The sequence below is a fragment of the Chrysochloris asiatica genome, unplaced genomic scaffold (genome assembly GCF_000296735.1).
Source record: "Chrysochloris asiatica unplaced genomic scaffold, ChrAsi1.0 scaffold00010, whole genome shotgun sequence".
Classification (NCBI taxonomy): Eukaryota; Metazoa; Chordata; class Mammalia; order Afrosoricida; family Chrysochloridae; genus Chrysochloris; species Chrysochloris asiatica.
Window position 1 is genome coordinate 15,473,972 of NW_006408528.1, and position 24,123 is coordinate 15,498,094.

The 24,123-nt window shown below is 37.2% G+C and overlaps 2 protein-coding genes across 2 annotated transcripts in view; one reads left to right on the forward strand and one right to left on the reverse strand.

Annotated features, from left to right (window-relative positions):
• Positions 1-6,597, forward strand: part of LOC102811566 (protein lifeguard 1-like) — a 54,690-nt gene extending 48,093 nt beyond the window's left edge. The window contains exon 10 of the mRNA XM_006834393.1: positions 6,081-6,597. Within this exon, the coding sequence (XP_006834456.1) occupies positions 6,081-6,597 (517 nt within the window). The remainder of the gene's footprint in view (positions 1-6,080) is intronic.
• A 3,723-nt stretch (positions 6,598-10,320) lies between these two features.
• The window catches only part of ANKIB1 (ankyrin repeat and IBR domain containing 1), a 142,371-nt gene continuing 128,568 nt past the window's right edge, over positions 10,321-24,123 (reverse strand). Inside the window, exons 11-19 of the mRNA XM_006834302.1 lie at positions 22,704-22,838; positions 22,313-22,399; positions 22,158-22,224; positions 19,881-20,026; positions 18,659-18,837; positions 17,770-17,821; positions 12,730-12,844; positions 11,533-11,651; positions 10,321-11,049 (exon numbers count right to left, since the gene is read on the reverse strand). Of these exons, the coding sequence (XP_006834365.1) occupies positions 10,321-11,049; positions 11,533-11,651; positions 12,730-12,844; positions 17,770-17,821; positions 18,659-18,837; positions 19,881-20,026; positions 22,158-22,224; positions 22,313-22,399; positions 22,704-22,838 (1,629 nt within the window). The remainder of the gene's footprint in view (positions 11,050-11,532; positions 11,652-12,729; positions 12,845-17,769; positions 17,822-18,658; positions 18,838-19,880; positions 20,027-22,157; positions 22,225-22,312; positions 22,400-22,703; positions 22,839-24,123) is intronic.

A 24,123-nucleotide genomic window follows, 5' to 3' on the forward strand; every position in this document is an offset into this window, starting at 1 on the left:
TTTTTTTTTTTTTTTAAAGATTTTATTGTGAATTGATTGAAAATTTACATGAGAGAACATCAGTTTTTTACTCATTCTAATGTATTACGTTTCATTACAATGATTACAATCCCCTCCATGCATCACCAGTCAACAGTATTTGCTTATTTTATTATTTTTTTATGTACACAGAAACACTCAGGAATAATCATTTAAGCAACCAAAGGGCACATTCTGCAAGCCTGCTTTCTGACTGCCAGCACACAGCTTTTCTCTTTCCATGAGCCTAGAGTCCTCAGTTGCTCTATTTTTCTATGTCATCATTTCTGCCTCCATCTCTGGTGTCACTGCTTCTTTGGAATGTTGTTATTATGAAGTGCTGTCGAGTTGGTTCCAACCCATAGTGACTCTATATAGGATTTCTGTGGAACAGCTGATGAGCTTGAACTGCCAACCTTGCACTTCAAATGGCTTTGCAGTCTGGTGCATTAATCCAAAGCACCACACCAGGTCATTTCTCTGGATAGCATCACACATTTCACTCATGCTGTGCTCCCTTCATGGTCCTAGGGTCCTTTGTTACTGGAATATAAGATTAACTGCTCTCCCCTTTTTGTTATAAAACTTCTATGTTTACAGTTGTGACAATCACAATTAGTCATAACAATTACTACTGAGTCATAAGAATCTTATCCCCATCTCCTTTCACTAGACCCATCTAAACAAGATGGAAACTATTCAGTGGGGGATTCTACTTTCCCCCACACATTCTGAAACTAAGCTCTCTCTTGAAAACTTGTGAGCCAGCACTTTGTGCCTTTATCCCCCCCTCATTTTAGGTAGCCAGTCTAAGTTGCCCACCCCTATCAACCCTGCATACAGAGGGGATATGTTTGATCTTTCATGTGAAGACTTCTTCCCTTTCAGTTGGTATTTTGAGCTACTACATCCATAAGTATAGGCCAAGTTCATCAACTTGTAGTAATTTACACTTGTTTCCTTTATCAAATTTCTTTCATCTTCCTCTATTTGAATTCTGATCAAGCCATTAAAACAGGCCAAATGGTTACTATCTCCACATTTGGGGGTTCTTGTGCATCTCCCCTCACTTCATATCAGCTGGACCCTTAACTCTCAGCTCTAGCCTTCTGAGGCTAGGTCCTTGTCCATGGGCTCAAGAGTCCTCAAGTCTCACCACACTTCAGAGCAACAAGCCTGTCCTCTTCTCTCTCTCATCTCCAGGATGGCGGGTATTATTGCCTTTTATTATCATTATCTTTATAAATCTGATCACAATTTGTCTTTGGCAATCTAGAAATTATAGCATCAGCAAATTTCATACTATAATGCTGTGTATAGCAATATTACTAAAGATATGTGCAACAACTAATGATGTTTAAAAAACAAAACCCACTGCAAAAAACTAAAACCCTGACATTTTAAGTGTAGTCCCTCATAACCTGAATATGTTTTAAGACTAAAACTACTTGTGCAATATCAAAATCAGGAAATTGACTTTGTTACAGTCCATACAGTTCTGTGATTTTATCATATGTAGATTCATATTTCTGGGTTCCTCTACCACAGGAATATCCATTTATAGTCACATATACCTCTCTATCCCCCACAACCCCTAACTACCAGCAATCACTAATTTGTTCCTATTTTAACTGGTTTATCATTTTGAGGAGTTTATATCAACAGAATCATATTGTATGTGATCATTTGAGATTAGCTTTTTTTTCACTTGAAATCCATCCAAGTTGTTGCATATAGCCGAAGTTTATTCTTTTTTTTGGTGTTGAGTAGAATTTCATCACAAGAATGTACTATAGTTAACCATTCACCTACTATTGTTGTTGTTATGTGCCGTGGAGTAATGTTTACCAGTTGTTGTTTTTTTTAAATACAAGTTGCTATGAACTATTGTGTACAGCATTTTATATGAACCCAAGTTTTCAATTCTCTATGAAAAATGCCCCAGAATGCAAGTATTTGGTCCTATAGTAGTATATGCTTAGATTTTTAGGAAACTATCACTCTATTCCCAGAAGTCTGGACTGCGAGGTTGGTTTGAACCACAAGGCCAGCAGTTCAAACTCACCAGTCGCTCCTTGGAAACTATGTAGGGTGACTATGAGTCAGAAGTGACTCAATGGCACTTAACCACCACCACCATCACACTTTCCTAGAATGACAGTTTATCTTTGGCCGGCAATGTATCAAAGATCAGTTCCTCTATATCCTCACTACCATTTGGTGTTGATGCTGTTTATCTTAGCTCATTCTGATAGGTGTGTAGTGGTATCTCCCTGTGGTTTTAATTTGCATTTCCCTTGTAGATAGGATTAGTCAACATCTTTTCGTGAGCTTATTTATATTCTTCACTAAGATGTTTGTTTCTTCATGTTTTCTGCCCTTGTTCTACTGGATTTTCACTGTTTTGAGAGTGTTTTATATATTTTAGATAGGAATCCTTTGTCAGATAGGTAGCTTGTAAACACTTCTTCCAGTCTGTAATTTGTCTTTTCATGTTCTTCATAGGGCCTTTTACAGAGCAAAGGCTCAAAATTTTGATGAAGTCAAATTTATCCATTTTTTCTTTTATGGATTATGCTTTTGGTGCCAAGTCCAAGAACTCTTTGCTTAGTCCTAGATCCCAAACATTTGTTTTTCTCTAAAAGCATTATAGTTTTACACTGAAATCTATTACACAATCTTTTTATTTTGTAAAAGGTGTGAAGGTTAGTTCGACTCCTATTTCTGCCTATCAGTATCCAAATGTTCCAACACCAGTCCTTGAAAGACTATCCTCCCTCTATTGTTAAGAAATCAGTTGATGCCTGCGTGGGGCCTTTTATGGGTTCTCTATACAAGCTCACAAATCTGTGTGCCTGCGTCTCAGACAATACCACAGTGATGACTGCTGTGGCTATGTAACGCCTTGACATTGGATAGAATAATTCCGCCACATTCTTTTTCAAAATTGTTCTAGTTATTCTAGTTCACTTGCCATTCTGTATAAATTTTAGAGCCATCTTGTCTATTTTTAGAAAATAGAAATTGTTGGGATTTTTAAACAAGTTACCTGAAGCCTATACATCAATTTGGACAGAAGTGACATCTTTTCTTTGTTGAGTCTACCAATCCATTATGACTATTTAGGTCTTTGATTTCTTTCATCAATGTTTTGTAGTTTTCAGGATACAAGTTCAGTACATGACTCCCAAGTTATAACAATATGCTTGCTTTGCCTTTAAGTAAGTTTTTAGCAACTGTAAATGGTGCTCAATTTTTCATTTCAATATCCAGGTATCTACTGCTAGTACATAGAAATAAACTGATGTTGATATGCTAACCTTGTATCCTGCGACTTTACTGAACATGCATGTTAGTTCTAGGGGAATCTTTGGGATTTTCTATGTAGATGATCATGTCATCGGTAAATAAGGAGTTATACTTTTTCTTTGCTGATCTGTATGTCTTTTATTTCCTATTCTTTCCATATTACACTGGCTAGACTTTGGCTCCATGTTGATTTTAGGGGGAAAGCACTGTCTTTTACCATTAAGTATATTATCAAGTGTAGTTGTGAAGTGTGGACCAGTCGGTTCTGACCCATAGCGACCCTGTATAGGGTTTCCCAGGAGCAGCTGGTGAGCTTGAACTGCCATCAAGTGTAGTAGATGTTCTTTATTAATTGAGAAGGCTACCTTTCATTCTGGATTCTGGTGTGGCACTATAGGATCAGCACTGGTCTGTGAACCAGAATGTTGACAGTTCAAACCCACCAGCTGCTCCTCAGAAACCCTATACAGGGTATGAGTTGGAACCAACTCAACAGCACTTAACAATAACATTGTCTATTCTATTCTTCTGACAGGTCTTAGGAACAAATGCTGAATTTGATCCAGGACTTTTTCTGTATCAAGTGATAGGAAGATGTGATTTTCCTTTAGTTTGTGAATATACTGGATACTAAGGATTGATGTTTAAATATTGAAAAAGTCTGACATCCCTGGAATAAACTCCCATTTGGTCATGTGTGTAATTCATCCTATATAATAAAAGAGAAAGGAACACTTCCTAATTTATTTATGCAGATATGTTGACACCTGTCTTAGTTATCAGAGAAATACCACAAGTGGATGGCTTTAACAAACAGAAATTTATTCTGTTACAGTTTAGGAGAACAGAAGTTCAAAATCAGAGTGCCAGCTGTGGAGACAGGTCCTTGCGTCCTTTCAGCATCTGTAGGCCCAGAATCCCTCAGAGATCTCCATGTGTCCTGACATCAATCCTTCCCTGAATTTAGGAGTTTCACAGTGCAGGGACCCAAAGGACACACTCCACTCCTGGCTCTTCTTTCTTGGTGGTAGTAGGTCCCGTCTTCTCTGCTTACTTCTCTCTCCTTTTATCTCTTGTAAAAGATGTTGTAGGCTGTACCCCTGGGAAACTCCCTTATATCAGGTCAGGATTGTAATGGTCTTAAGGGCATTGCAGCCCACCCCTAATTCTCTTACTGGTTTGTCACATCGGATTACATCATGGGGATATAACTGCCACATTTACATCATTACTTTAACTGTCAAGCCACTGAGAATCATGACAAACCCAAGCTGACACAAACTTTGTTGGACACAGATCAAGTCATGATAATACCTCAACCACACATAGTACAAAAAAGAAAATTACAGACCAACATTTCTCCTGAATATAATGCAAAAATTTCTTAACAAAATACTAGCAAGTTGTTGTGAAATGCCATTGATTTGGTTCTGACTCACAGCAACCCTGCTTAGTTTCCAAGGAGCAGCTGGTGAGTTTGAACTGCTGACCCTGCGGTTAGCAGTCCACTGTCTATCCACACCAGGATTCCTTCAAGTAGAATTCAGCAATAGGCCATCTTTCTGGAAGCACCTGCTTTTATAAAGTTTTATTGGAAAACATCCATATCCACTTGTTGATGCATTGCCTACGGCTGCTACTGTGTCTTGAGCAGAAATTGTGAGCGTTCACATGGCTCACAAAACCAAAAATATTCACTATCTGGTCTTTCAATGAAAAAGCTTGCTGACCCCTGCTCTAAAGGAGAAAGTTATCCCTTTACTTTCGTGTGGCTTGTTGTCAAAAATACATTTTAGTTCCCACTCAGTGAACTTTTTTCATCCAACAAACTTCTCAACTCTGCACAGAAAATTTCCACTTTATAGAGAATTCAGAGTTGAATTTGACTCCCCCTGGCCAGGCTACTGCCCAAAGGGCTGACCAAACAGGCCAGCCCAGTAATGCTGCTGGGGGAAGGAGAGACACCAGCACCTGTGCCCCTGTGGAGGTGCCTGACAGCTGAGACAGCTAAGTCCATGGTACCTTCAGATTTGGAAGCCACATTACACTGAAGCACATTACGAAGTCCCACTCACAAGGCCACTTTCACTCCCTCTTCCCCTACAGGAACACAGATGGAGGAGTCTGAAATGGGTGTGTCGGGAGTTCCTTCTCAACCAGTGGCCTGTGAAGGCCACATCTGGGGCTGATTAGCCTCCAGGAAACTGATTTACACACAGACCTTTCCTCCTCTTCACCTGAACAATGGTACCAACTGTCGTGTTTTCCCTCAGCATCCAGAGAACCTGGGCAGAGAGTCTTTCCTGCTGATGCTGTGCACACCATCACGTTCCAGTCTACGATTCTTGAGACTTTCTGCCATTTCTAGTCTTTGCTGTTGGCTCAGTGGGCTGTGGCAGGGACCAGGGCCTTGTGAATGTGGCCTGCTTTGAACTTTTAGGTAAGGCTTTCACACTGGAAAGGCCTGCAACTGCTTGCAGGACAACCAGGTACATTTCTCATTTTTCTCATGCACAGCCAAGTCTTCACTGCTCACACTATTTTAGGGCTGGGGACTCCTTGACTCAGCAACCCAGATACACTTTCAGCTGCGCCACAGGAATTGCTGTTACCTTGTCATGAAAACATCTCTTCTTAGCTCTGCCTGTCTAGAGGAGTAAATTACAAGGAAGCCACTATTTGGGAAGCTTGTTTCAATCACAACTTTCAATACTAGGCCTTTAGACATTAATTCTTCTCTTGTTCATTAACAGGTCAGACAGTGAAGAATTCTGTACTTCCCAACACCTCTTTACCCATCTCCTACCAGATTCCGGGGAGTCTTCTCATAGTCCTGAACCTGGTTCCCTGGTTACTTGTCCAGAAAATCTTACCTGTCATCATCCCACCTTTGCTGCCCAAACTGTCAGGTCTGGGATTTACCCTACCAGCAAGTCAACCTATTGCAATTTCATGGATGCTGACAGAAGACACAAACTTCCAGGGTCAGAGGCAAATGGCTTAACACTCATGGCACGGCAGCAGCAAGGGCGTCAACTTACTGTGTTGGTCTCCCTCCCCAGCTTCACCGGGGAATGCAATCGGCCCAAATGTATGCCAAACACACAATGGGTTTGTGTTGCAGCTGAGGAACACCATGCAGGAGGAAAATACTGCTTTTATAGCAAACAGTTACTAAGACTGCTCTTTGTCCTCAAAGTTCCTGGCTACATAAACCCAGGTAAAACTGTGGTCAGGGCCTTTCAGTCTTCCAACACCCAAGATGTGTAGGCACACAGAGGTCCAAGAAGACTCCCCAAACCACAGAGACATTGTTTTGTTCCTCTATCTATCTCAACCTGTCTACAAATGGATGCTTTGCACAGGTTAGGTCCTTCTGTAAAAGTCCACAGAAATAATGGAATTAAAAGAATGGAATTTCCCCCAGGAACTGTATTTGAAACCCCTCTGTAGCAGGCTAAGAAGTGGCATGAAGACTGATCAAGTATTTTCAACATCATGGACTCGAAGATAGAAAATGAATTTTTTCAGACGTTTGGCCACCACTCAGTCTCAAAGCCACCTCAGTGGAACAGAGAAGTAAAGATGTGTTCTGGACCATTTTTATTTCTTACAATAAAGACTGCCATATAATAGTATAGAGAGATCCACTTTTATTTTTCCAGAAGGTTATAACTATCGACAAGGCAGTTAAATACTGTTGCTAAGGAGAAGATTAGTAAGCCCATATACTGATCAATACTGAGAAAAAACTAGCACTCAGCCCAAAAGCCAAGTGCACGAAAAAATGTTTTTTCTACGGAGTTTTAATTTTAGGCCCCAAACAAATGAACAAAGTCTCAAAATCCCCCAAATTTGTATTCACATTAAACATTTAAATTTTTCTTTCACTCTTCTGGGATATACTAACTGTAACTGCTTTTAAATTATGACCAAACTTCAGTAAGTCTCAGATTTTAATTCGTAACAGGTAAGTTGACAACGCGGAAAAAAAAAAATGAGACCAGTAGCTGCAATAAACATTTACAGGCTAATCCAGCACAGGGACGTTGGGAGTCTTACTCTGGCTCCATGCAGTGAAAAGGCATCAATGTAACAGCCTGACTTTCAATGGCCTGGGTTCTATGCAAGTTCACGGTATTCAGGTGCTGAGGGTTGTTCTGGTAACTCAGAAGGGACAGAATAGTAAAAAGCAGGTGTGTCTATTCATCCAGGATAAAAAAGTTTCCTGCTCTAAGCAATTTCATAAAATACATCTGAAAGCAATTTTTCTCATGTTTCTGTTAGAGATTTCAAGGGAAAAAAAAAAAAATCACAGTATTTGCTCCTGAAATCTATAGTGAAAATAAAAAGAGAACTTAAGTCACAATGTCTTAACAAAATATCAGATAGTGATTTTGGGTTTCACAGGGATACACAATTCTAAGTAAGTGGTCTAATGTAAAAATATCAGGCAATAATCAATTACATGTTAAGAACCAAATTAATCCCATCATGTTGGAGGGAATTTAATTTGAAGAAAATCAGCTCTTTGATTTGATTTAACAAACTCCATAATGTAATGAGACAAAATAAGTAGTTTAAGTAATAAATGTTTAATCAAAGAATTTTACATATCATTAACAGCATTCATTTGGCCAAACATCTATACGTTTGTAGAACCCTACTGTATATAAAGTGGGAATGTATCAAGTATAGACTATGAAAGTGCAAATAACAAGTCAAGGTTAGAGTCATTTTTTTTTTAACATTATAAAATTAACTTGTTTACAAAATAGGCTTTGCCAAACTTTATTTTTGAAGTGTAAAGTCAATGACTGTGTTGTTTTTAAAATATGTACCAAGGAAATACAAACTGGAAAATGACCACTGTCGTGCTCAGGAGAGAACAGCACAGAAATAAAGGAAACAGCAGAGGGCGCTAGGAAACCAGGCCCCTCCCTGTGCACGATCGTCCCCAAGGGCCCGTTCGCACCTTACTGCAACTTTGCAAGATGTCCCAGTGTGATCCAGGCACTCTTCCTATTGGATATTTTTAATCCAAAATAAATTTGTAAAAAAATCCTTTAATGGACTATTTCAGTTTAATACAGTAATACACTGTAGATAAAGTTAATATTTTCCCCAACTAACTTTAATAGGGATAACAATGCTTTTGATAACTGGGGAAAGGAAAAGAAAACGTGGATTTGTGATATCCACGGCACAGGAGCAATTCTCACACAGTTTATCTCAGGGACCTGGGAATTAATAAATACTCTAACATAATGTCCTAGCCATACAAATTCAAAGCATACGAGTATTTCAAAAGTAGGGGCTGGGAAAAAAAAAGTAATCAAAAACCATAATCACAACTCACGTGGGTATCATCAATACTAACATATAACCTTTTATCCAGAGCAGGACTTGCCTGTACAAACTTGGTACTAAGATTGTGGTATATGTAGATTTTTTATCACAATCTGGCAAAATATTAAATGGAGTGTTGTGTATCTATTTTACTTATGTTATGCTAATTTTGATATTATGTAAGTAAAACAGCCATTCCAACAGTTTACTCTAGTTTTAATTACACACTGTACCATTGTATCCTAATTACAACTAAGACCAATATTTTCTTCACAGTAGTAAGACACTGATAACTAGGGAGCTGATTTGTTTTCAACACTAAACAGTAATCACACAGTATTGTGCAATAGAACAAACACATCTCAGCATTTGCTATTTAGGCAAACAAACCAATTGAACATTTAGGTGTTATATTTACTGTAAAGGCAAGGCCATGGGTGGTTTTATGGAGGTCTTTGCAATTCATAGCATAGTTACTTCAGAAGAGACATTGAAATTTGAATTACTCACTTATCTAACTGGCAACTATCCATTTAGGTTAGGCAAAGGCACGGTAACATGTTGCGCAAGATGTTTTATTGAATTTTTAAAATAATTGTGGGATTTACTGTAACTCATGAAAACTCCACTTTTTTTTCTATTTTATAAAACACTTACATTAAAAGTAATTGCACCCAATAGTAATTAGAATGCACTGTAAAAGTGTGACAACAAGGAACTATGATTGCACTTCCAATAAAGTGTCTCTTTTAATACAGCACCGCTGTTGCTAATCAACTGTGTTTTAATATTAAAATAAACTGTTTTTAACAGCAGCATTAGGTTTAGTTAACTTAAGCTACAGGCTACATTTATTTAAATGCACTCTCCATGGCAACAAAACCCCATTAAATTCTGAAATATCAATGCTACCAAGCGGCACCTTTTACTCCCAAGAATGGTGAAAACGGCTTCGTAGCACTCTAGACCACTGAACACCTTGTTAGTCAGCGCACTAGTCAGAATTTGGCACAATCGGACTGTAAATAGGCATGAAAAGAAATCTTGGAGTCATGTGAAAATTAAAACGAATTGCACTGTGATAGATGTAACACTAAAGAGAAGCATCAGATACCTCAATTCACACTTCTCAAACAAAAAGAAAGTTATGGAAGTGCACAAAGAGATCGAGGAACTAAATGTTATAGGAACTGTCAATGTGAACTTCTAAATGAAGAAAAATCTTTTGTTAAAAAAATAAAATAAAAATAAAATGAAGGAAAAACCACCCAAGGATTAGGGAGTAAGCCTTTAATTTAAACGTTCAATTTAACTATTGCCAAGTTAGGCTAAGCAGAGGACTGAATTTTCTTAGAATGTGGGTTATAACCTACTTCTTCCATTTTGTTTCTCTTTTTCTCCTGCTCTATTTTGCAAGCAAAAAAGGGGTAAAGCTATATCCAATTAAATATAAAAGAAATTTCCTGTAAGGTCAAAAATAAACAAAGAAGCTACCATCCAAGGGAACTCCTCCTTCCTAGTCAGCCAATCTTTCTGTCAGTGGTTTCTAACTGAGTTGAAATTAAGTGGATCAGTCTATGAAGCGTATTCCCCCTAGTATACTGTCTGCACTTGACACTCATCTAGAGCCCAAAGGTGTGTGATTCACACTAAATGTACTTGTTCAAGCCAGTCACTTGATGTTTGAGGTGTTTGACTGGAAACATCTGAACCATCCCCCTTGTTGGCTATCTCGTTACCACTGTTGCCAGCTTGAGTTGCGGCTTCTCCAGCCAGAATATTTTCCTCTAAAAGATTTTCTTGTTCTATCTGGGTTCCTCTACCTTCACTTACAACAGCATCTTCCAACACTGAGTCTTCCTGGGGTGGTGTCACGCCTTCTGATGCCTCCTTGACACAGGGATGCTGGGAACTGGCACTGGTTTCCATCGTCGCCGGAGGAATCAGCGCAATACTCTGAGGGTTCATGTCGTGAAACCAAGCCATGATATTGCCAAGAAGATTGTCATTGATGTTGGGGTCCTGGCCAGTCGAGTCAGGGTCACTGGATGAGGGAAAGAATTCACTTCTTGCCTCACTGAGAGGGTGTGAACTAAGGGTGTCAGTTGAAAACGGGTCACTTTCTGCTCCTAATCTCATGAGGCTGTCACCAAGTTCCAACAGCTCAGAGCTGCTCAATGCAGTCCGAGGACTATCTGTATTCCTAGGGACTGAGTCCAACCTGGATGGTAAAGAAGTGCCTATCGCTCCTAAGGATGCTTCATTATTGAGGAAGTCTCTAGTTTCTTCATCAATGGCCAGCCCAGACTCTTGCAGCGATAATTGTATTGCGAGAAGTATATTGGGATCATCTTCATCCAAGGAACTCAGAGCCTGAGGCAACAGAAAGCAAAGCCACTTTAGAGTTTAATTAAAAGAAAACTGATTTAATCCAATGAGGTTCACCACAATTCTTTTTAACCAAACAGTAAAACCTGTAAAAGATGCAATCTGTGTAAGGTGGAAACCTCAAATATTTCCCACTAAAATGAAGAAAACAAAAGTGGTAGAAAACTTTCCAATGGGGAAAAACAAGGCGGCCTCATTCGAGTTCTGGCTTGCACAGAATTCACTGTATTAATTAATATTACTTCTTTTTATACAGAAGAATTATCTTTCTCTCAAATTTTATCATTTTTTTCTTGTCTGTGCTAATGGAAAGGAAAACTCATAGGCATCTTTTTCTCTGATCTATTTTTGAAGCAAAGATTCTAGTATGGAAAAAAAAAAAAAAAGCCATCAAAGTGAAAATAGGAAACCAGGCTAAACAAAGAATGAGCAGAAACACAGAGCAGCGAGGTTGTCCAGGAAGGCTACCTGGAGAGAGTCCTGGTTTTCCGAGCGACTGGCAGGGGCGTAGTCACGCAGCATGCTCATGGACGCAGAACTTACCACGGAGGCGCTGGGCCTGCGGCCACTGCCACCCTCTGGGGTATCTGTGTCAAAGTAATTGATATCAAATGCAATTTAGTGACAAGGTTTAGTCCTTTCTTTCCATAGGTCTTTTTATTTAATTTGTTGATTTCTTTCTCTTTAAGCTCTGGTGGAAACCCGTATTCACTTAAGCTCTCAAGTAAAATGGGATGAAAAGACAAAGGAATTTTTCCTCAAACTGCCTGAAGCCCCCTCGTATACCTAAGGAGTCCTGGTGTGGTGCTGCAGGATAAGTACTGAACTGCTAACCATAAAGTTGGTGGTTCAAACCCACCAGACACTCCTTGGAAACCCTGTATAGGGTCATTATGAGTCAGAACTGACTTGTCGGAGCTTAACAACAACAGTAACAACAATGTATACCTAATACTGTCATCTCTAATCCTTGACATATTTTTACATTTTTGCTGGCAGGAGGTGTAATTCTATTTATAAATGTGAGTGCTACTATTCATTCCTTTTGTTTTTCCTTCAGCAATAACAAGGCATTTATCTTTTCAGATTTCTTAAAACCCCAAAATTTGGGAATTACAGTGGCCTGAAGAGCAAATTTTTAGTCCCATTGATGTTGAAAATGATCTCCTGACATTATAACTTGTAGGTTTCCAATAAACAATTTAACACTTAAATACTGAATACTTCAAATCATTTATCTCGGGTACTAGAAGTTTCCTTTTCAAAATAATGTTTCTAGGAGAAATGAAGCTAAGGGGAAAAAAAGATGCCCTGCATACCGTAACAGTATTAACAGCTACAGCTTACCCAGTGTTCACTAGGTGCTACGTATTACAGTAAGAGTTTTTCATGCATTATCTCACTGAAGCCTCACAGAAAGCTTGCAAAGCAGCACTTTCGAGGTGATGGGGCTTGACTGTGGTCACACAGCTACTAGGAAGCAGAAATGGGATTAGGAGCCCATTTCTGCCTGGTTCCACAGCCTGAGTTCTTAACTTCCCTGTTTTTCTGTGTCCTGTGATAAGGGAAGCACTGGAATAGTTGCTGGTTATCTCAATTACAAATTCTTACACAAACATTTGACTTGTCCGTTTTGAGAATCAATGCAGGCACCCAGGAGCGTACCTAGAGTGCTCTCGCTTGGTTCCTCGGCATCGGGCGGACTGCTGAGCAGACTGTGCACATCTCCACGGCGGCGCTGCTGCCTGTGCCTCCTCCGGTACTGAAATTCAGCATATTCCTGCATAAACCAAAGGTTATAAAATACAGGAGAGCATGCAAGTTTGTCAATGCAAATAAAACAAAAACTACACTTTTTTCCAGGAAAAAAATGTGTGATTTTATACACTTATTATAAAATCACATATGCCATGCTACGGAAACAGAAAGTATAGAAAGGAGAAAGAAAACAATCAAATAGACATTACAAATGCTTACATACATTGGGAATACTTGCAATGCTAGGTCATCACTAAGTCTTATTTCATATCTAATACAGGTTTCCTGTGCTATCTGAAAGTAGAGAGTTCCTATGAAGGCTTTTGTACATTGAAATGGTTTTAAAGTGGAGAAGCAAGTATCACTACTTTATATGGGAAAAATCTTAAGTGCTCCCAGACCCAGAAAATAATCTATCAAAGAATACCAAATAACACATAAACCCTAATATGACATTAGCAGTATTCATAGGCATAGTTCAAAGTCATGGCAGGTGGATGCTGAAACCTGAATCTAGCTGATGGGGAAGGCGCTGGCGAAGGCACTCTGGCTACTGGGGCATGTGCAGCTCCTCAATGGCTCCCTGAAAAACAAACTCTGAACCCTAGTTTTGCTTTTTGCCTCGATTCATAAAAATTAAAATCCTCTAAGGGTTTCTTTCGGTTAGTGAAAACAGGTGTCATGGTAGATCTTCATAAAAGTGAACTGGTGTAACGCTAATTTAACAAAAAGTGGGGGACACTGGTATTGTAACTAATCATTTTATTAATATAAATTAGACTGTTTATATTAAAAGTAAAGTGGTATAATGCTAACCTAACAAAAAGTGGGGACACTGGTACTGTAATCATTTTATTAGTATAAATTAGACTGTTTTGGGAGGTGTGGTTTTGAAAAAGTGACCGTGATCTATGTAGAACAAATAACAAATAAAAGAATACACAGTGTTAAGGACTAGTTTACCTTTAAAATAAGACATTACTTGGTTCCTTTCTATATTAGGTAACATGTGGGGTGACTGACAACACCTGCAGGCGAAGTGTTTAATGTTCAGCATATGGGAAGAACACAAATTGTGGCAGATGTCCATGAGTCTATTTTACATTTGCAATAATGGTTTAAAGGGGGCCTACTATTATCATAGGCTACAGCCTGGGACAAATGTATATTTCCAGATTTTAGTGACACAAGAAAAAGGAAAAGAAGAGAGGCTCTGTTTGGCACCAGCATCAAAAGGGTGATTCTGCGAACTGTTCTAGAGTCTCTCTGTGATAAACTCTAAAATACTTGGTTTATGATTATCTTAGTCACTCTATAATCCCAAATGCCACTATCACTGAGTTAATTCCAACTCACAGTGACCCTATATCAGGTTTCCAAAGGTGTTAAATCTCAATAGGAGCAGAAAGTCTTTATCTTTCTCCTGTGGAGTGGCTGGTGGATTTGAACTGCAGATCTTGAGGTTAATAGTTCAGTGCCTACCCTAAGAATATTAAAGAATATTCAATATGCTTGACTCCTGTTGGATCAGCACTGGTCTGAAAACCACAAAGATGGAAATCCAAACCTACCAGCTGTTCCTCAGAAACCCTAAAGAGGGTCGCTATGAGTCGGAACCAACTTGAGAGCACTTAACAACAACATGTTATGAGAGTACTAGGAATAAATAAAACAACATTACATGACAAAACTTTTATATCATACCACTCTGGTTAAATTTACAAGCAGTCAGATTAGCAGTTATAGTCTAACAGTTAAGCAGTTAGATTCTAATACAAGGTGGGAAGCATCCTTCCAGGTAGAAACCAACTAACCATTCTACTAGATTAGAAAGACACTCAAATACCCCAGGGCATTCTTTAGGGTCTTAAAAAATTCCTTCTTCTTGTCCTGGAGGCTCAATATCTCCAACTGGATGATGTGCAGTAGGTGTCACCACAGATCACTGGACCACTGAGACCACCACATTTCTTAGATAAAAATGGCATAGAAATTTTACCTTGATTCAAAATTTATATAGGAAGAAACTGTTTACTTTGTGGACTTGATAATGCCAATGGCTGTAAGTCAATTCCCAACTAATAGCAGCCTTATAGGACAAAGTAGAACTTAGGATTTCTAAGGCTGTAAATCTTTAGGGAAACAGACTGCCAGATCTTCTTCCCACAGAGTGGTTAGTGGGTTTGAACCACCGACCTTCCTGTTAACAGCTTAGTGTTTTAATCACGGTGTCACCAAGGTTCTTAGATTTGATGATAGTACAAATTTTATTCTGGATCAATAAGCTAACACTGGCCATTAAATATATACATATTTCCAATTAAAAAAAAACCTATATGGTTTAAGAATAATTATTAAAGAAACATACTATATTTCTAATTATTCTGATAGAAAACTCAAATGGAATTCCCTCATGATGCAATAGGCATAAAAACAGTTCCCATAAAATTAAATTTACTGAAAATGTCCAAAGACTCCTAAGATATTCAAGTAGTCATGTGAAAAGGTTTACTTGGGTATTCCAAGTTAGTTTCAGAATGTTAAGCCTACAAAGAAGATTGAAAAGCTCTAGGATTTGTAGGAGAAAAAGTTTCTAGGACTTTTTTAGCCTATGTAGTAATGTTGTTGCTAAGTGCCATCCAGTTGGTTCTGACTCATAGTGACCCTCTATAGGATTTCCTAGGGATGACTGGGGGTTTGAACTGACAACCTTGTGATTAGCAGTCCAGTGCTTATCTTACAGTGCCAAACTGAACACCAGTATTGTTCAGGGACCTAATGAGATGCTTTAATCAAACTTAATGTGGGGTAGGTATTACCTTCCACATTTTAAAGATGGGAAATTAAGGAAGAACCATACTTAAAGGTCTGAAAGTCACAGACCTAGAATGTGACTCCAGTTATCCTCCAGACTTTAAAATGATGCTTTTCCCACTGGGCCCCACTGCCTATAAAAGAAAATATTTTGATATTTGTGTTTGATTGTTGTTGTTATGTGCTGTGCAGTCAGTACCGACTCATAGTGACCCTGTACAGGGTTTCTGAGGCTGTAAATCTTTACAGGAGCAGAAAGCCTCAGCTTTCTCCTGCGGAACAGCTGGTAGTTTCGAACTGCTGACCATGAGATTAACAGCCCAATTCATAACCATTACGCTACCAGAGCTCCTTTTTGTGTTTAGTACTGATATTTAATTTACCAAAAAAAAGATGGATTCAACTTTACTGAAAAAAATACAAATTCAACTTAAAAGTCTATTTGAGTTGACATTAATTTGAAAAATAAAATTAAAAAATAAAATTTATCAGCTATATGATAATTAAATACTTACAGAATTTGAAAAATTCACACTGTGAACTAATCCCTTAGATTTGCAATAATGGTTACATAAAAGTTTGATGTTTCAACGTGTCAAAGACTTTTAAATAGAAATGTAAAAATGAATTAAATTCTTGTAAAATTAATCAATTTACAACAAAATAAATTTAACAAGGAAATATTGCTTCTACTTTTACAATTCTCAATCTCTAAACAACAACAAAAAAAGCTCAGTAATTTTATATATAAATATTCACATGTGAGGTAGTAAATTCTATTTCACAAAATGAATCTGTGACAGTCATAATTACAGCCCCTCAAATACACAAGGCTCCCAAATCAGCACCCCTGAAGTCACTGTTGGAGCTTCACAGTGTGCCAAGATGGTACTAACTGCATGACTATGAGCACATCAAGGGTAGCTTTGGTTTTTACTGAACTGTGTTTTTACTGAGAAATACTGAAATTTGTAGTTGGTTGTTTTTTTTTCAGATCATTGAAGCGTGTTTATTTCTCTTTTTAGGCAGTGATTTATCAAAATATCCCCAAAGCTGTAACTGCATTGTAAAGTACAATTGATTAGTATTGGATTAGATAAAGAAAAAGGTTCGTAACTTGTTTTACAATTAGGATTTCACCAATATGTTAAAATTTCTTATAATTTACTTAGAGAAAATTTCCATATCGAAGCTCGTTATTTTCTCAGATGTATCTACCAATACAAAAGGCCACAAAGTGATTGCTAGTATCCTTAGCAGCTGAAAAGAGACAAGAACTGATTTAAATAAGCCACAGTCACTTCTGGTTAAGAATCAATTTCACTGTCTTTCAGTTGCAGCTAACACATGGGCTATAAGTGATAAATAAAGGTTTCATCATTTGTCCTGCCCGTTTCTTAGAATTAAACTAAAAGATTTTAAGTATTGAATGGTTTGTCTTATAAAAATCAAAGGCGTAGACAGAACTGCTAAAGCCATTTAAAATCAGATTCAATGGTGACAGTGGCAATTTAAATCTGGAAAAAGAATAAAGTGATTAAGATTTTCACTCTATCTTATTTTTATTTGTAGCAATTACTATTGCAGTATTTATATTTCAGACCCTTTGTATTTCAAATGGCATATCAATAACAAAAATACCAAATAAGAATAGTGTGAAAGTCTGAAAGGAAAGCAGAAAGCAACTAGGAAAAGGATTTCTTTGTGCATAAACATTATTAATGTCAAGTTTCCACCTTAAATGGTTATTAATCAATGCTCTTATGTTTGTTAGAGTAACTTAAAAAAAAAAAATTGTTGTTTAGTTAAATTCGAACTGAAATAAAATTACAACTAGAAACATAATTCTGTTAAATATAATTTACATCTCTATTGACAAATTAGAATATATTTTCCAAAACGATGCACTGTAAATTTGTTGTAATTCTGACTGTTCAGTAATTTAAAACAATATGAAGGGGAAGCATTTAATAATGTGATCATAATCTAATACCATAAATAGCTACATGCAGGCTCTGCCAAGTTGCTTTTGTTACAAAAGAATGAGAAAGCATCACGAGGTGCAAATGCAAACAAGATTTCACTAAAGAAGAATACAATAATAATAAAAAAAAAAGCCCACAAAACAATTACCTCGGGTGATGCAAATCCTAAATATTCCCAATCCCATGTTCCACCAGCAAAGCTACAAAGAAATTAGACATACCATTTGATTTATTATCAGTACTACAAAGTACAAACAATCAGACTCTTGCCCTTTGAACATTACTTTCAACTCCTCTGCTTGGAACTTGCTTAAACAAAGTACATCAACTATTAAGAGGATAATTTTGTTATATCTTTAAAATCCTAAATTGCTTTATGTGTGTATATAATGGTGGAAAAAAATGAAAATCACCATGCTAAACACAGTATTTTATTATTTTTACATTTTTAAAAGTATTGATTTATGTAAAAATTGGTCAAAGAAATTTCTATTCTAATACCCTTACTATGAATTTAAAAATATGCTTCAATTTATAACTACAGGATAAAGTATCTGAAATAAAAACAATCAAACCTCAAATGTCCTTCAATGGATGAATTTAAAACACTTATACAACTTTACTTATGTCAGATTTTCAATTTCTTCACAACCTCTTACCACAACTATGTAACTATGACCATAATAAGTTGCCAAGGTTTTCAAATTCTCTATCACAAGATGCTTGTACCTACCACGTCACTACAGATACTACATATTTAAACTGATGCATTAGAATACTACCCTGAGTTCACCTGAAGCATGAAGTCAATCTAGCCTGATTGAGTCTGAGGAATTATAAAATGGCAAACAAAAATTAATACGAAAAAATAGAAATAGTACTGAGGAAATGATAAAAAAGAAGTAAATAATGTTTATCAGTTATCCGTCTCCTGGGTGCAAGTAACTTCCAGGAATGTGAATGCTAGTTGGGTAAAAATCAAATTGCTAGCTCTTGTGGCTGGAGCGAGGACAAACTCCATAGGCGCATCTTTTTACCTGCGCCTTGGAGCTTCTGGTGAATCTGCAGGGGCAACTCCCCGAGCCACGGATGCCAGGAACTCTTGCCTCTTCTGCTGCACAAGGCAAGCTGCCTTGATGATCTTGTGGCGAGGTGTGCGAAGGTAAGGCCTATTGACTTTTTGAGCAAGGTCTTCAGTGACCATTTCTAGGTCTGTCTATGATAAAACGACAGAAGAAAAGAAAGATCACAGCTGAGCGGGTTAGTTAATAGTAAACCAAGAGTCTATGGTTTCTAAGGTAAATTGTACTCTTTTGATGTTAGAAATTAACCCAAATTTTGAGATGACTTCTTATTTAATATACATTTCTTGTTCTGTACATTTTTTCCAGGTTGTGAAAGAGAAAGAAGAGTCATATGTGAAGTCATCTTAAATTCAGGAAAACAGAAATCACCTGATAGGCATTATAGCAATGCAGCTGGTATGGCTTATAAAAGAAATGGTGAACACAGCAGAAAAGATTTATAGACACTAAATACTCTTAACATTTCAAAGCATTATATGAGCAAATGCCTAATGGTGTGGTGCAGACTATAGGTAGATGCTGAATGAATCTGAAGCAGGACAAGACCACTGGGATTTAAGGTTAGGTCTGGAAGACTTTATGCTGGAAATGAATATTGAGCCTTGAAAAAAAAAAACCATAGGCTTTATATTAACAGAGGGCAGTTCTGAGAAATGACATGAGAACTGTAGCCAGCTAATAAAGCTTGGTGGCTTCAAAACCGAGGAATGCACAAGAAAGTAGGTTAGTTCTAGCGGTGTCAGATGGCTTAGGTGTTTTTGTTGTTAAATACTGTAACTTCTAGGAATAGTACTTACAAAAATCAACTGGTAAATTGCCACTTTCCCATCTTGGAATTAATATGGTTTGTTTAATCTTTGAAGATGAAATTCCTAACTGCATAATCAAAAATAGGCCAGATATCTATCTCTACCATTTAAAACTAAGAAATAAGTGCTGTGGGAAGTGTTTGTATAACTCAAAACTTATTCAGACCTACAGAGTGATATGATATATTTAGACATATAGAAAATTTCAGATTATTACTCTGGTAACTTCTTTATTTAAAAAACATTAGAAAAATGAAAACAAAATTGTTTACTAATCACATCCAAATAAGAGAAAACTTAATTGATTAAAAAGGGAGAAAATAATAACTATGATTTAAATTTATTTTTTAAGAAAGGTATCTTACTTGCATGAGTTCAAATATTTCTTTCTTTGTGCTTTTAGGTTCTAAGAAAAATCCATACGGATAAGAACACTTGAGAATGCGTCGAGTTTTTAATAGCACGTGAACTGCATCTTCAATGAAAGTGGTATCTGGACAGCCTCCTTCAGCTATAAAGCAATTCAGGCATAGTGAGATTTTGTTTTGTAAGCACAGTATCAAATTAATTGAACAACTATGTGTTCTTAAAGAAGAATAAAAAACCAAGAAGGAGGATCCCTAAGAAGAAACTGTTTGAAGTAGCTATATGATAATACTATTTAAACTAGACTAAAAACCTATATAAAACACTCATACATGACATGTCTGCTTTATAAATGAAACACCTCCCCCCACCCCCCCATGGCCCCAGAGTACTGATGGAGCCATGAAGGATGAGCTACCTCATCCAGGATTTTTCACCCTGCTTGTAAACAAATCTTGCTTCAGGTTATGCCTAAGGGGATTTACATCTTAAGAATTCTAATAAGCACCTTGATAAACTTCTCACTAAGAATAAAAGTCTGATTATAATTAAGCCTCTGCCAAAACAACACTGTAAGAAAAAGAAGCCTTTTGGGAAACAACTGGATAAGTACTGCTGGCTAATATAATAACTTCAGAGAAAGAGACAGAGAAAAAGAGAAAGGAAAAATGATGAAGAGGGAGAGAGAAATTGCTTTAATGTCTGAGACTGATCCCAAAATATTACTGTAACACTCCAGCTTTTTCCTTAACTGCAAAGTACTAGAAAGTATGAGAATCTCAATGCCTGAGTATGGTTGAAAATCAGATTATTCAGTATGCTTGTCAAAAGACACTGCATATATATACACACTGATATACAGACCACGGTAAAATTTCAGCATACACTAGGGTAGGTATTTGCACTAAGAAGATATAAAAGATGAAAAAACAATTTCCACCCATTATAAGATATGTGACAAATGTGTAATGTTTTATTTCTTCTGTTTCAGTCCTTATATCTTTCCATTCTTTTCCACGTCTTACTATGTGGTCTAAATCCCCAGAATGTTGGACAGAAGCAGCAATACACATCTGTAACTCTTTGCCGAGTGATTACTATGTGCTAGGTACCACTTTCAGCACTAAGGACATATTACTTAGAAAAAGACAAAACAGAAAAAGGGAGCTGGTTTGTTTCCCTTTCAATTTTTACTGTGGATAGAACTTCAAGAGTAGGATATAGTTATGATAATAATGAAGTCTAATTAGTAATAATTAACAAGGAGGCACAAAGATGCTGTTGAGACTTTTTCTGATTTTATTTAACTCTGGTTACTGCCTTAATTAGGGAATTACTGTCATGAAGAGGGTGTTAACACTCAGTTTATATAGGGAACAAACACCAGTATAACTGATCATATTTTTAGACATAAAACACACCTTTTAATTATATGCTATGATAATTTTTAAAATGTGACTCTTTAAAACAAACATTGGAATTTGCACTGTGTCATCACTGTAGGATATTATATCATAATGATACAACCAATGCTTAATCCATTTTAAGGAATGGTCTTTAGATCTTACAACTTAGGAGCCATAAGTTAGTCTTCTCAGATCTTCGCTTTTTGACCCCAAACCATCCATCATTTACCAGTGAGATTTCTTCCAAAGTTGTACAGGACTTCCATTTCACTAGGTATTCTGCTAAATTTTCTAAGAATTGGTGGCATGTGTATCTTGCTCCTTTGGTTAGGTCAGCAATGTCCTTGAGGACCCATTTACTTTTCCAACATTGTAGAACAATAGTAATGGGTACAGAATAAGGAGTCATGATGTATGTTCATGTGGTAACACTGAAGGGCTCACCTAGAGGAGTAGGCTAGGTTAAACCAAAAAAAAAAAACTCGGTTGCATCAAGTTGATTTCAACTCAGCAACTTGATAGGGCAGAGTAGGACTGGTCACCATGGAAATCTTTACAGAAGCAGATTGCTACACCTTTCTCCTGTGGAGCAGCTGGTGGGCTTGAACCAGCAACCTTTAGGTTAGCAGTCAAACATTTAACCATTGTGCCAATAGGGCTCCTTATGCTAGGTAAACCAGGTGGAAAATCTAATCATGGTGGTCTCCGATGCTAAACTGCACTGAAGGTTTCAGAAAGCTCAGACATTTCTAGATTAGGCTGATGGGGATAAGGCATTCCTTTAATGGGCTTAACCTCTTAACCAGTAAAGTGATATAAGCATGGAAGAATATTTTAAATTCATTACCAGACATACCACTTATAACTTACTTTCTTTGAGAGCTCTACTCAACTGCTCCATCTTTTCTTTGGCCGTTTTAAGAAGGCGTTGTTCTAACTGAAGGATCAGAAATAAATACTTTAAATCATTCTGGGTTGGTTGACACCAGTATAATTCAGTTAATATGAAATGCTTTGTGACATACCTGATAGCTGTGCTCATGGTTTTTAAATCTTGTATAGTAGTGCATAAATCTGTCAAGTTCCTGAAATCGTTTATGTTTTTTCTCAGCCTAAGAAACAAAAATCCATGAATGACTCTTACATAGATGACTAGCTATTAAAATTATTTTAAGTCATTACAGAGGAAGGCTGGGGTATATAAAACTTTTCTTAGCTTCACCAAAATAAATCAAGGATTAAAAAAAAAATTAGTTCTTTAAGTTTATAGAGCTGTTTTATTTAAATTAAAGCTACTCTAACATGTATTCAATTTAACGCCTCATTGAGATGAAGATAGGAAAAGTATTCATGCAAAATACTTTCAAGGCATTAAGTGATTCAGACAGGGGTCTCGGCCTCAGCAGCTCTCTTTACCTCTACAGTCATTTCCTTAGATTGCTCCTCCACATGCTGAATCACTTCATATCGAGTACACCTGTAATAACCTCCGGTGGAGGAGCTGTGTTTTTTCCATTCTTCTAGGCAAATCCAGCAAAAGTCATACTTGCACTTCAAAAGAAAACATACATGCAACATCTCTCCATGTTAATATACAAGTTATTTTCTGTTTTCTATCTAGTCAACAATTTCTATCAATGAAACAATCCTGCCTATATGATCAGGAATGAATCTTTTCAGAGACATGCCCTCTTTTCCATGTTTCCTCTGAAACCTTCTCTTCACTACGGAAATATGTGGGGTAGTTTAAATTATTACTTATAAGAATAAATTAAAATGTAAATTATAATACTATAAACCAATCACAAAGAATGTTAAAAATGGTGGTAAGATACAAGTCCCAAATACATACATTGCCAGAGGCTTTATTTTTCAAGTGGATGGTTACTTTACATTGGGAGCCCTGGTGTGATGCTGTAGGAGCAACACTGGACCATGAGGTCAGTTAGAACCTCAAGGTTGGTGGTTCAAACTCACCAGCCGCTCCTTGGAGGGACGTGTTACAGGGTCACTATGAGTTGGAAATGACTCAACAGCACTTAACAACAACAAGTTTGAACAGTCTATATTTTACAAAACTTCTGGTGATTTCAACATATTGGTTTTGAAACTGAGAATAAGATTAAAATGTCTCTAACTAAAACAACTGACATTAAAAATTTGTTTCTTAGTTTTTCAGAAAATTTCACTTATTAAGTACCATCATTAGCAGACAATGCCGGCAATAGAACACTTCTGTATAAAAAACAATTGTCTTATGCTCATGGATTGTGAGTCAAAAAGATTTTCCCATTTTAGGACTTACTTTTTCAGTTTTAATCTTTGTTGATGTTGTTATTAGGTGCCATTGAGTTGATTCCAACTCTTAGCAACCCTATATAGGGTTTCTGAGGCTGTCCTGGTGTGGTGCTATAGGATGAGCACTAGACCACAAGGTCAGTTTGAATGGAAAGGTCAGCGGTTCTAATTCACTAGCCACTCCTCGGAATCCCTTTAGTGTCGCTATGTGTCGGAACCAACTCAACGGCACTTAACAATACAACAAGTCTTTGCAGGAGCAGAAAACTGGTGGGCTTGAACTGCAGACTTTGTGGTTCATAGTCCAGTACTTCTACAGAGTCACCACACTCCCAAATCTTTGAGTCATTTGGAATTTAAGTATATAGTATCAATTCAACTGTTTCCAGATGATTGCCCAGTTGTCCCAATGCCACTTACTGAATAGTCCATTTTGTCAACTGGTTGCAGATGTCACCTTTATCAGACACAAATTCTCCAAGCAGTTCTGCCTATTTTCTGGGCTTTCTTTATATTCCATTTCACGGATCTGTCTATT